The 12,766-nt window shown below is 34.1% G+C and overlaps 1 protein-coding gene across 7 annotated transcripts; it reads left to right on the top strand.

Annotated features, from left to right (window-relative positions):
- Window positions 1-1,851: 1,851 nt before the first annotated feature.
- On the top strand, window positions 1,852-12,275 carry LOC145071168 (uncharacterized). Of its 7 annotated transcripts, none has more exons than XM_079018086.1 (10): window positions 1,852-2,000; window positions 2,095-2,178; window positions 4,311-4,424; window positions 4,994-5,149; window positions 5,241-5,363; window positions 5,522-5,733; window positions 5,820-5,963; window positions 6,120-6,340; window positions 6,424-6,682; window positions 11,942-12,274. In XM_079018086.1, the coding sequence occupies exons 4-10, from the start codon at window positions 5,074-5,076 to the stop codon at window positions 12,095-12,097; spliced, it is 1,191 nt and encodes a 396-aa protein (XP_078874212.1). In that variant the 5' UTR covers window positions 1,852-2,000; window positions 2,095-2,178; window positions 4,311-4,424; window positions 4,994-5,073; the 3' UTR covers window positions 12,098-12,274. The 7 variants fall into 7 exon arrangements, with proteins under 7 accessions (XP_078874212.1, XP_078874211.1, XP_078874215.1 ...); XM_079018085.1 differs by having other exon boundaries at window positions 2,095-2,201; XM_079018089.1 differs by lacking the exons at window positions 1,852-2,000; window positions 2,095-2,178 and adding exons at window positions 4,057-4,218; window positions 4,740-4,897 and having other exon boundaries at window positions 11,942-12,275.
- The last annotated feature ends 491 nt before the right edge of the window (window positions 12,276-12,766 follow it).

Here is a 12,766-nt window from a genome sequence, read left to right as displayed (position 1 = left end):
TCTAAGAACATTGTTGTGGTTTCAAATCCTAAAAAAAAACCTTAAACATGAAAGCCCCATGGTCTTTGTTGGATTTTGAACTCACAACTTAAGCCATTAGTTCACAAAGAAACTCCAAAAGTATTTGAATCAAAGAACAAGCCAAAATCTATGAGTACAAACCCACTACAATCGTTATGTTGCATGTTTTGCATACCTTAGAAATCCCATTAAAAAGAGATTGGAGAAATTAGATATTGACAATCATGTCTCCATAAAAAAACATGTGCATATCTATATTCATGGAAGGTAGTTCCTAAGACCTACTTTTTTTTTTTTTAATAATAATACAAGAAATATATGTAAAAAAATAAGGACCTACCTTATTATTTTTAAATGATCTATCTTTTAATCTTTGGCAAAAAAAAAAAAATCAACCTTACTTTATATATTCCGATCCACATAAATAAACCAAATGCTTATATCCACTTAAAATTTATTCATATGCAATAACTGAATCTAGTTAAAGTTCAACAAAAAAGAATAAAAGCTTCATCAAAACTTGATCACGGATCGATATATCCAAATGTTTGTTGCCTCATTCTGTTCTCGTCGGCTTAACCGATCGGTCTCACATTCCAACTGTCTGTTGTTCGATTGTTGTTCGGCCATGACATCGCCCACCGTCACCCCTCCATAGGTGCCACCACTTCCTACCCTTTTCCCATTGCCTCCAACAACCTACCCTCTTGTAGTCTCCACTTATATTTTTTACTCTTTCATTTCTTTTTAGTTTCATTTACATAAGGAACCATATGTTTTTTTAGTTCTAGATTCGTTGTTATAAAAAAAAGGTGGGTGTGGAACGACTGTATTACATACAATCACCTCCGATATCTGTAAAACGAGAACCAATAAACAAGACAAACAAAAAAAAAAGCACTAAGGCATAAGTCAAGGAAATATCATAACAAGAGTATAAGTATATTCATCTCATAACCGGTAAATGAGTGGAACACAAGCAAGATCTTCAAATGAATGACATAATCATAAAAGGGTGTTGGTGTTTGTATCCCCATAATTCATAAAATTCCTCCATGCACCCTCCTTTTTTGTCATTTTATTGTCTTTAAAACTTTTTTTGATTAGATATATTTTGTCTTTTTGTTACTTTTTGTTTTATATTTTTGTTGTCTTTTATTATTATTATTATTATTATTTTAAAAGATTGATTTGATTAGATGTCTTTTTAATAGTCTAAATGAAAAAAATAATATATTAATAGTCCGAACAGAAAAATAACATAAATATATTCGAAACGGAAAAACAACACAATGACAGTCATAACGAAAAAGAGTAACACACTAATAGTCTAAATAAAAATAAAAATAACATGAAAATAATCTGAACTAAAGAAAATATATTTTTAATGTTAACAATAATAACAACAACAACAATAATAATAATAATAATAATAATAATAAAAACAAAAAAAATAAACAATACAAAGATAGTCCAAACAAAAAAAATATTATTTATTTATTAAAAATATTAAAAACAATAAAATAAATAAATAGAGAAAAATACGAAAAGAGAAGTAGAAAAGGAAATTTGGGGGTGAAAAAAAAGACATAATTTCGTATATACCTCTTCTAAACATCTAAATATCGTATTTGCCTGACCTAAACTTTAAATATTGTGTTTGCCCTCCTTAAATATTTTTAATATCTTATTACCCAAATCTATTTTTCTGATAACTTTTATTGATTTATAATTATTTTTCATAATTTTAAATGATTATAATTAAAGGAACTTAATAAATGGACAATAATGCCCCAGGTATAATTTCGAGTACATATCAATCGCGTTGATGATTGCAGGCTCCATATGGAATCGAAACAAGCAGATTGGCCTTCAGAGTCTTGCTCAACGAGCTGCAAAACAGTTTAATTGACAAACAGAGCTAACAAATAACCTACTGATCGTATCCGATTACACATCTGTTGATCACGCATTCTCAGGTTTTAAATTATTCATCCGTTGTAATCATGAATTGAATGTTCAATTCACAAATAAAGCCAGAAATTAACCTGATAATTGTGCCTATTGCAACAGGGAAGAGGCGAGAAGGCTGAAAAGAAGGTCGACTTTATGCGTTTTTTGATTGACGAGATCTCCTGTGATCGCAAAAGCCATTGGGTAAGGGGTTTATGCGATAGAGGGTAAGGATATTCTTGTCCATTTAGTTATTTTTTTCAATCTTAATGATTTTAAATTGTAAAAAATGATTATTAAATAGTAAAATCTATTTAAAAATTAGATTCGGGTAAATATGATATTTTAAAATATTAAGAAGTACAAATATAATATTTAAAGTTTAAGTCGGCCAAATACAATATTTAGATATTTAGCAGAGGTATATACAAAATTCTGCCAAAAAATTTCATCATAAAAACTCATCCCTGATACCATTTTTTTATTTTGGACAAACACACCACAAGCAAATCAACTTGGTTAATAAGAAAAATTAGTAAAATCATGATTATGTCAATTTCAAATATAATTTTGTAAAAAAAAAAGCAGTGTAATTTGTATTTTTTAACTTTTAACAGATTTACAAAAACAAATAAATTTTAACAAAAGAATTAAATCGACAAAACTATAAAATTGGTCCCTGTGGTATTCAAAAAACTTTGGATAGGGTCCAAAAAGTTTTCAACTTGCATGGAAGATCCAAAATCAAGAATTTCCTTTGGTTTTGGTCCATGAAGGACTTGAAAAGACTGTTTTGCCCTTTTTATTTCTTTTTTTGTATTTTTTAAATTTTCTTTAATAATTTATTTATTAAAAATTAAAAATGAAAGAACTGGGCCCACTCCCACCCCTACTCTCTCTCTCTCTCTCTCTCCAGAAAGAACCCACACACACACACACTCCATATACGAACACAATCCATGATGAACACACTCATCCACCATCGGTTTCACCGATAAACTCCACCGCCAGTCCACCCAACAACACCGGTTTCACCGATAAACTCCACCGCCAGTCACCGTCATCCACCACAACCCTTACCAGAAACATCCTCATCATCTCCCTCTCTTCACCAGAGTAAATCAACCCCAAATATGTCAAACATCACTACATCACTCACTCAAGAACATACAATCACTCACTCAAGAACATACAACCACCACCTCAACGCCTCAGAAGGCCCATGAGCCGCCGAGAAGAAACCCACTCGTTGGCCGTTTCCAAAACAACTGTCTCTCCGATCTACAACTCGACGAAGACGATGGTTGATCCGCCCGTCTTTCTCCTTCTCCGGAGATGTTCCAGCTCACTGATGGCGGCGACATTTAGGGGTTCCAGCTCACTGATGGCGGCGACATTTAGGGTTTCAAGCAATCATTTGCAAATGAGGGTTTCAGATCCGTTTCCGTTTAGGGTTTCAAGCGATGACGGAGGCAACAAAGAGGGAAGATGGATGGTCGATGTATCTCCAACCTCCTGAGAATCGTCGAGCTCCATCGGTGACATATCACACCTTCAGATCCAAAGTTTTACTACTGAATGTGGGTTGATGTTATTTCTGGATTTAAAAGTGTTTTTTGTATTTTTGTTTTCTTTGTGTGTATGTATGAGAGATAAGAGAGAGGTAAAGATAGAATAAATGGTGGTGGTGGTGGCTAAGAGTGGTGGCCGACGATGGTGGATCGGTATTTGTTTATGTGTGAAAGAAGAAAGGATGAGAAGAAGAAGACAATGGAGAGAGAGAGAGAGAGAGAGAGAGAGAGAGAGAGAGAGAGAGAGAGAGAGAGAGAGAGAGAGAGAGAGAGAGAGAGAGAGAGAGAGAACCTGCTGGTGGGGTGGACCCAAAATATATTTTTATTTTTTATTTATTTATTTTTTAATTAATAAGGTATTAAAACAAATATAAAATAAAAAAAAAATAAGAAGGGCAAAATAGTCTTTTCAATTTTTTTTTGGAATAAAATTACAGGAAATTCTTGATTTTGGACCATCATGCAAGTTCAAAACTTTTAGGACCCTATCCAAAAGATTTTGAATACCAACCAATTTGACAGTTTTGTCAATTAAATCCATTTCGTTTTTACAGCCAAACTTTTTAACAGATTTAAATTCATTCATATTTCAATTTCTATGAGTTTCAAGGAACGCAGCTTCATCGAAATATCCATTAACAGCATCACCTTTCATCTCTGCAATTCAATTAAGGTTCAAATTGATGTTTAATTAACCAAAGCAACTTGAAAAATACCCAATTTTTTTACCTAAAATCTCGAGAACTATCACTGTCTTCAACTCAGGCATTAGTCGTAGATCTGCTCGACTTGTTTCCTCCTCCTTTAATTAGGAGTTTAGGACTCTGGCGAGGCTGTGGAGGATCCTCACGAGCGCATTGCGACGGAGGCACTCCTAAGGTAAATTTGTAAACCCCATATATAGTTTTGAGTTTCGATTTTTCCCATTGGAGTTATTCTTGTTTACCCTTTAATTGAATAATTTAAGCTCAGTTTGTAAATCTTAGAGCTTCAAGATGTTGCAATCTGAGTTGTCTCGTAGTAGACATAGGGCTCAAAACTATCAAGTCGGATTGATAACTCACAGGGATTCTACTTTTGGGAGATCTGTTGTTATGCATATTGCAACAAGTTAGAAATCATGTTGTCATACGGCAATAAAGATCTAGTCTATAAATTCTGTTTTTTGAAGTTTAAAACTATTTTTGATTGCAGTTCTTTGTCCTGCAACCTATATGTCATTTAATTTTGCCTGCCAAATCATTGTATGAGATCTTGTGGCAAGAATCTACAAACATCAGCAAGACATTATCATATGGGGATCTAAGCCTAGCAAATTCATGATGGGAATTTCAATCATGTTAATGAGTATAGTCTGTATAGAGAAGATGATTACTGTTTATTGTGTGAGCTTAGATATTTTACTGACAATCAAACTTGTATGATACATTTGCTCTTTATTTCTGCAGACAAGTGATAGTGGACAGAATTTAAATACATACATAACAGTGTTGTTTTGGGAACAAAGCTCCTTCAAGGATCTTTAGGGATGATAGTGTGCTTTGGATGGCGACAGTTTCTTTTGTTTGTGACACTTGTTTTCTTTCTAACCCATTTTCTCTCAGGTTATTATCTTCTTTCATCTCTTTTTTTAGCACTTAAATCATCCTCATAAACATTTTCACCATAAATAACCAAAATCTTTTGTTATTTTAGTTATGGAGTTGCATCAAGACTCAAATGTTAAAGATCCACACCAAAAGAAACAAAAGAAATTTAATCATCTTGTTCTTGGACCCCCTGCTGGTGAAGGTCTGCCAAATCGTTTGCAATGCAAAGGTATTTTCAACAACTTTTAAAATTACTAAAAAACCTATTATGCTACATCATTATATCCTATCAATTTCCAAATGTTTTTAGGCAAGTTTTCAAGCTATCTGTTTACTGTTATTCATCATCAAGGGCATTTTGGTAATTTTTACACATTTTTCTTGTAGGTACCAAGGCTCTTAACAAGATCCAAATATCAACATCCTCCAACATTTCAAATGGTGGTGGTGGTGTTTCTTTTGTTACAATTTTCATGGTTTATAACTCTAGTGTTGATGATGTCAAATCAAGGGATGCTGCAACCATTGTGGGAAGAGTTTCATACAACAAAGTGGAAAGGTCAATGGCAGTCTTGAATACTTTCATAAATTTTATACAGGTACTTCTCTAAAACCATGATGCCATTAAAAAAAAAAAAACTAAAAGTATATAATGTTGTGATTATTATTATTATTATTTTTACAGCTGGCAATGCCTGAAAGCAACATGGTCATCTTAACTGATCCAGCATCCAGGCTTCCACTAAAGAGAAACAGGGTGACTGTATATTCAGTTGAAGGTGAATATTCACGCGACAAGTTGATGCTTCAAAGAATCAGGTCTTACATTGTAAGAAGAGCACCCACCCTGCATGCCTATTTTCTATAATCAGGATGAGGAGGGCATTTACGTCTTTTGCATAGACAAGAGATTGAGAAGCAGCCCCTTTTGGGTGCCATTTTGTCTCATTGTCATCTGTCACTGAGTGTTTTCTACTTGTTGCAGGCTTTTCTAGAGAAAAGGCTTGAAGACCATTCACGGGAACCAACCCAAAAAATTACTAATTTTATTTTCACAGATTCAGACATATCAGTAGTTGATGACGTGGCACAAATATTTAACAGATATGAAAATTTCCATTTGGCACTCACTTTTCGTAACAACAAACAGCAGCCTTTAAATTCAGGGTTCATAGCAGTCAGGGGTACCCCTGATGGAATTTTAAGGTATGTATGTTTAAAAACAGCATCTTTATAAACAAAAAAAAAATTGCTGAATAATGACTAATGAGACCTTGTGAAAAATATAGGGCAAAGGTTTTCTTGGAGGAAGTTTTGAATGTTTATGTCACAAAATACATGAAAGCTTCACGAATGCTTGGAGATCAACTTGCTCTTTATTGGGTTGTAAAATCTCATACTTCATTTGATGAAAAAACGTTTAATAAAGCAGAACCTTTTCTTGAGGAAATTGGTGGGGCCTCTGTGCTCTTCTTGCCTTGTTTGGTCTACAACTGGACCCCACCTGAAGGTGCTGGTCAGTTTCATGGCATGCCCTTGAATGTAAAGGTAATAACTAATAACATTCCCTTTATACCTTCATTTATAGCATCTTACTTTCATTTCTTTCTATTTTTTTTTTTTAAACATTCTACTTTAGAACATTATATTTTGAAAAATCTATCCTGAAAAGTTTTTTGGGATAATGACTTGAGAGGGTAACATACTTTTGATTTTGATCACATTTGGTCACTGAACTTTTTTTCGTGCTCTATTAACCCTTTAACTTGTTGATTTGTGCAAATTTTCCCCTTCCGACCGGGTTTAGCCGGTTTCAATGAATTTATTGATCCTACGTGTATTTTTTATCTTACGTGGCGAAAGAGGTGGCATGTAGGCCCCGATTTTTCGTCTCCGTCTCATTAAACCACACCCCTCATTAAACCACACTCCGAAGTCTCATTTGGTCCTTAAACTCGACTAGGTCACCAAATTCTCCATCGATCATTCATCTCCTTCAACCGTTTTATGGCATCATCTCCAAATCCTACTGATCAGAACTTCATTGTAGTGAATTTCCACTACAATGGTCAGTTTGCACCCAATCCCTTAGTTTACTTTGATCCCGACAGAGCATCAGTGCGAGATGTTGACTTCAGTGGGTTTGGGTATGAGCAATTCATGGAATTCCTTCACAAGCTCACCAAATCGAGAAGCAAAGACATCTATTTCTGCCTTCCACAAGAGTCTTTAGGTCTTGGAATTCATACATTGGTGAACGACGGTGATTACAAGGAATTTTTGGATTTGGCGTATGCTAATGACAAGAGAATGAATGTATATGTGGATCACCATAATGAACCTATCTTCGACTGGATTGAGGCTGAGGAAAGTGAAAGTGAAAACGAAGACTTAGATGAAGATGAGGATTCAGTTATTCAAGATTCATATTTTGTTGATCATGAAGAAGATGATGCTACTTATCCATTTCCAGCAAACAAAACTGCACGTGATAGATTTTTAAACATCCTTTGCGAACCTATAGAGAGTGAAGATCAAGATGATGAATACGTGCCACCCCAGTACCCTGTGTATGATGAGAGACAGCCATGGGATCAGATGAAACCAATGATAGGTATGCGATTTTGTAACCCTACTGAGCTTAAACATATGTTAAGCAATTATGCAGTTGCTAATGGGTATGATCTATGGTTTGAAAAAAATGACTCTGATAGATTGTTAGTGAAATGTTGCAAAAAGAATAAGTCACCATCTTGCCCTTTCAGACTATGGGCCTCCTGGATGGGTAAAGAAAAGACTTTTCAGATCAAATCTCTAGTGAATGAACATAATTGTTGTAGGGTGTTTAAGTTTGGGTCAATTGTAACTTATAGATGGATAGGGAAACATTTTATGAGTCAAATTATAGAGAACCCAAAAATGAGTGCAAGGAAGATGAAAGCTAAAGTGTCAACAACATTCAACATAAATGTGAGTGTGGGGCAATGCAGAAATGCAAAGAAATTTGCATTACAAGAGATTGAAGGAAGTTTAATTGAACATTATGGGAGATTGTGGTCATATGGTGAGGAAATTATCAGGTCAAATCCTGGGTCTATTGTGAGATTAGATGTAGACATCATGCCAGATTCCACAACTTTGTTTTCTAAGTTTTATGTGTGTTTCAAAGCTGTAAGGGATGGTTGGTTAGAAGGGTGCAGGCCTGTAATTGGGCTTGATGGTTGCTTTTTAAAGGGTATAGTTAGAGGAGAAGTTATTTCAGCTGTTGGGAGAGATGCAAACAACCACATCTACCCTTTAGCATGGGCTGTGGTATGTGTTGAGAATAAAGAAACATGGAAGTGGTTCATAGATTTGCTTATGGAAGACATTAATGGTGGTCTTGGTGCAGGCATTACCCTTCTTTCTGATGGACACAAGGTTAGTACTAGGTCATTTTTATGCTTCATTTTTATGCTTTTTCACTCATAATGATGTTGTGATTTGTAGGGGTTATTACAAGCAGTTAAGGAAAGATGTCCAGAAGCTGAACATAGACAATGTGCTAGACACATTCTGGCCAATTTTAATAAAAGGTTTACTGGTCAACAATACATAAAGTTATTTTGGAGGGCTGTAAGGGCTAGTACTGTGGAGAAGTTCAGAGGTATAATGGAGAAGATCAAATCTATTGATACTCATGCTTATGATTACCTTATAGACAGAGATCCTACTACCTGGTCTAAGGCATTCTTTCAAGAAGGAAGAGACTATGATGCAGTGGAGAATGGGGTCAGTGAGAGTTTCAATTCTGCTATTAGGCATGCTAGAAGGAGACCTATAATCACTATGCTGGAGGAGATTAGGTTATTTGTGATGGAAAGGATATACACTCAAAGAGTTGAAGGAATGGAATGGGATTTGCTTATATGTCCAGCTATTAGGAAGCGTATAGAAGAGCTGAAGGTTAAACAGAGGTAATTATTTTACTTTAATATGCTTATGTTAATTATGAGGATGTGTTATTGATTCACTGATGTTAATATGCTTAAACAGATTGTGGGGAGTTACTCCTTGTGGTTATCAAAAGTATGAGGTTAGATTCACTGATGTTGCATATGGAGTGGATCTAATTGCAAAGAAGTGTGCCTGTAGAATATGGCAACTTACAGGGATACCATGCTTACATGGAGTGGCAGCAATATCTTACTTGAATCATGATGCTGAGGCATATATGTCCCAATCATACACTACTGAGGCTTACCTAAAATGCTACAAATATAGCATTAATCCTCTCAATAGTAGTGAAATGTGGCCAGATGTTCCATACCATAAGCCTTTGCCTCCCAAAAGAAGAAGATTACCTGGTAGGCCATCTGTGAAAAGGAAGAGGGATGCAATTGAACGAGAGTTGAGTGGATCAAGTAGACAAACTGTCTCAAGAAGGGGTAGCATAATAAAGTGTGGTATTTGTAAGGAACCAGGTCACAACAAGAAAAAGTGTCCATCTAACCAACAAAGCAATACATCAGGTGAATATTTTTAAAAACATTACATCATTTGAACAAAGAATTGACATTTTAATTTTTGTTTGCAGTACCAAGTTCATCCAGGGGCAGTGGAGCAGACCCAAGTTTATCCAGGGGCAATGAAGGACCACCACCTCCTCCACCACCACCTGCAACCCAACAACCTCCTCCACCACCACCTGCAGCCCCCATGCCAAGAAGAAGGGTCCCAGTTAGTAGAAGTGGAAGGAGGAAATATTCTGAACGGATTATCAAACAAGCATTAAGGAGGCAGATACCTGGGGTTGGGAGTAATGTAGATAACCCTTCAGTTATTGATTAATTTAGTGGGTGTGTAGTGGGTGTAAGGCAGTTGTGATGTAAAGACAAAGTAGTAGTCTTTTTATTATGTTTTTCTATGGTACTATCAAGTAGGTGTATGGGCACATGGTGGCCCTTCTTTTGTCTATGCAGGAATCTTTTGTGTTACCTAGAAACTACTTTTGTGTATGCAGACAAAAACTTATATAACTGTAGAATATTAATGGCGTATTACAATGAATCCAACCACCACATTCACTTACTTTTTTTTATTATATGTATTTGTTATATGTATGCTAGTTTGTGATTCCATTCCAGTCAAAACTAATTCTTTATATGCATGCTACTTTGTGATTTTATTTCAGTCAAAATCAAATATGTATTCATTGTGATTCCATTCCAATCAAAGTTAATATGTATGCAGTTAATATGTATGCTTCTTTATCCTTATGATTCCATTCCAGTCAAAAATATTTCTTGGTGATTCCATTCCAGTCAAAGTTACTTCATTCCATTCTTTGTGATTCCATTCCAATCAAAGTTAATATGTATGCAGTTAATATGTATGCTTCTTTATAATTAAATTTTTCATTACAATCAATGTTACTTCATTCCATTCCAACAAGAAGTTAAGATAACAACTCTATTCTATTCAAACAACATCTTTCAATACATCATGTGACTTCATTTCATCATATACACGATGATCAGAAAAAGAAATCCAATGGTAAACTTATATAGTTTCTCCTTCATTGCAATGGCATCAGAGTATTTTTCCTTCTTCATCTGTTCCATGTCTTCCTTCACCTTCTCTACTTCGGTCTTCAATGCTACTAATTCAGCTTTCATTCCCTCCACCACTTCCATCAGAGGCATCTGTACAAGTTCTACATCCAACCATTTCCAATATTTGCATTTACCCTTCACAATAAAATTTCAAAGTGAGATTTCAAATCTGGAATAAATGAATCAGAAAAGAGGGAAAATTTAAGTGAAATTGCTTACCTCATTGCACACCATGAAATGCCTCCCTGGATTCTTTGGTGTTGTTGATGTTAGAATACGTGCAGGGAACCCACAATCACAAGTTTTTGGATCATTCACTGTGGATTTCTTGCTTGATCGATTGAGGGAGGATGAGATGCTGTAGGAGGAAGTCATCGGGTATTAGGGCAACGGGGTATTAGAGCACAATAAATGAACAACAAACGCTCCTCCTTTAATAACAAGAACCCTAGATGCCACGTAGGATCAAAACTGACACGTAGGATCAATAAATTCATTGAAACCGGCAAAAACCAGTCGGAAGGGGAAAATTTGCACAAATCAACAAGTTAAAGGGTTAATAGAGCACGAAAAAAAGTTCAGTGACCAAATTTGATCAAAATCAAAAGTATGTTACCCTCTCAAGTCATTATCCCAAGTTTTTTTGTATTTGAATGACATTGCTATAATTAGGTAAAATTTTCAAAGTAATAGTGGTATAATAGGAAGAAATAAGAGTAGGATGCTATAATAAATGAATCATGAAAGTACATTTCTATTTCCTGCATTTAACACAAAAAGGAAAGAAAAAGAAAGTAGGATGCTATAATAAACAAGTTTAATTGGAAAGTACATTGCTATTTATTGCATTTAATCCAAAAGTGAAAAGAAAAACAGTACTTACTACATGAATTAAAGATTTTGGAAAAAAAGTGCCAAAGTATAATAATTCTTTTCACACTTGCATTTTCACAAGAAAGGTGATAAATTTGAAATGAAAAATCAAGCATAATAGAATTTTAATTTTCCAACAAATCTTTTGTTGGATAGGTTGAAATTGTGGGAATTTTTTTATTACATATTCCTTTATGAACCAACAATATTTTTTGGCCAGTCTACCGCATATTTATAGTATTAATAGCTAGTATGCAAAAGACATGAATGCCCTTTTTTATCCACATCATAATTCATAAAGAAAACCCTAAAAAGCAAGTTGATTTGATCTTTTTTTTAGGTGGTTCATTTCAAGGGATCAAGGAAACGGCTTATGCTTGAGTCTTGGAATTTCTTCAAGTCTTCTTCATCTACTGAGGATCATGATGTATCAGTATCAGTATCACACATGTTGTACCTTGTATTAAGTAGTGGAAGAACAAAGTATGATTTTTAAACAACAAAACAACAAAATTATGGTTTTTTTTTTTAAAAAAAAAGAGGAATCTCATCTTTTTGTTTTGGTGTTATTTAAGTTTGATTTGGTTGTTTATATGTATTTTTTTTGGTAGCGTTATTTTAATTAATTTATTATGTATGAATATTTGATTTTTTTTTTTAGTTAAATGAGTTAAAAGGTTGTGTTGTTTTGCTTAAAGGTCCACAAGATAGGATTATACTAAAAGGGACATGGTAGTGACTGGTTCAGGTTCGACATAAGACCAATCTCATTGTTTATTAAGATCAATCTCATTGTTTATTTCGTTATCTGTCTTCTAATTATTATTTTTAGAATAAATGATTTTTGGATAATTAGTTATAAACACAAACTGAAAAGGATTTCTCAAATAAAAGAGTTTGATATTCTTTTAGTGTGAAATGCAAGGAATGGTAATATACTTTTATTTATTTGGTTATTGTAACATATCATTATTATGATATTATTTTCCTTTTAACTGATTTTTCTACCAAACTATTGTTTCTTTTGAAAAAAAAGAACTATTTGCAGCAATCGGTAATCGGTAACCCAGGCGTATTTTTTTTTTTTTTTTTTTTTTTTTTACTTTTATTATGCCAATCTCATTGTTTATTTTCTTGTAATGTTTTGAAAATTGGTTTTTTATTC

This window comes from Lactuca serriola, chromosome 8 (genome assembly GCF_051521515.1).
Source record: "Lactuca serriola cultivar US96UC23 chromosome 8, Lser_US96UC23_V15, whole genome shotgun sequence".
Lineage (NCBI taxonomy): Eukaryota > Viridiplantae > Streptophyta > Magnoliopsida > Asterales > Asteraceae > Lactuca > Lactuca serriola.
Note: the sequence above shows the minus strand (reverse complement) of the source record. Positions and strands in the feature narration are given on the sequence as shown.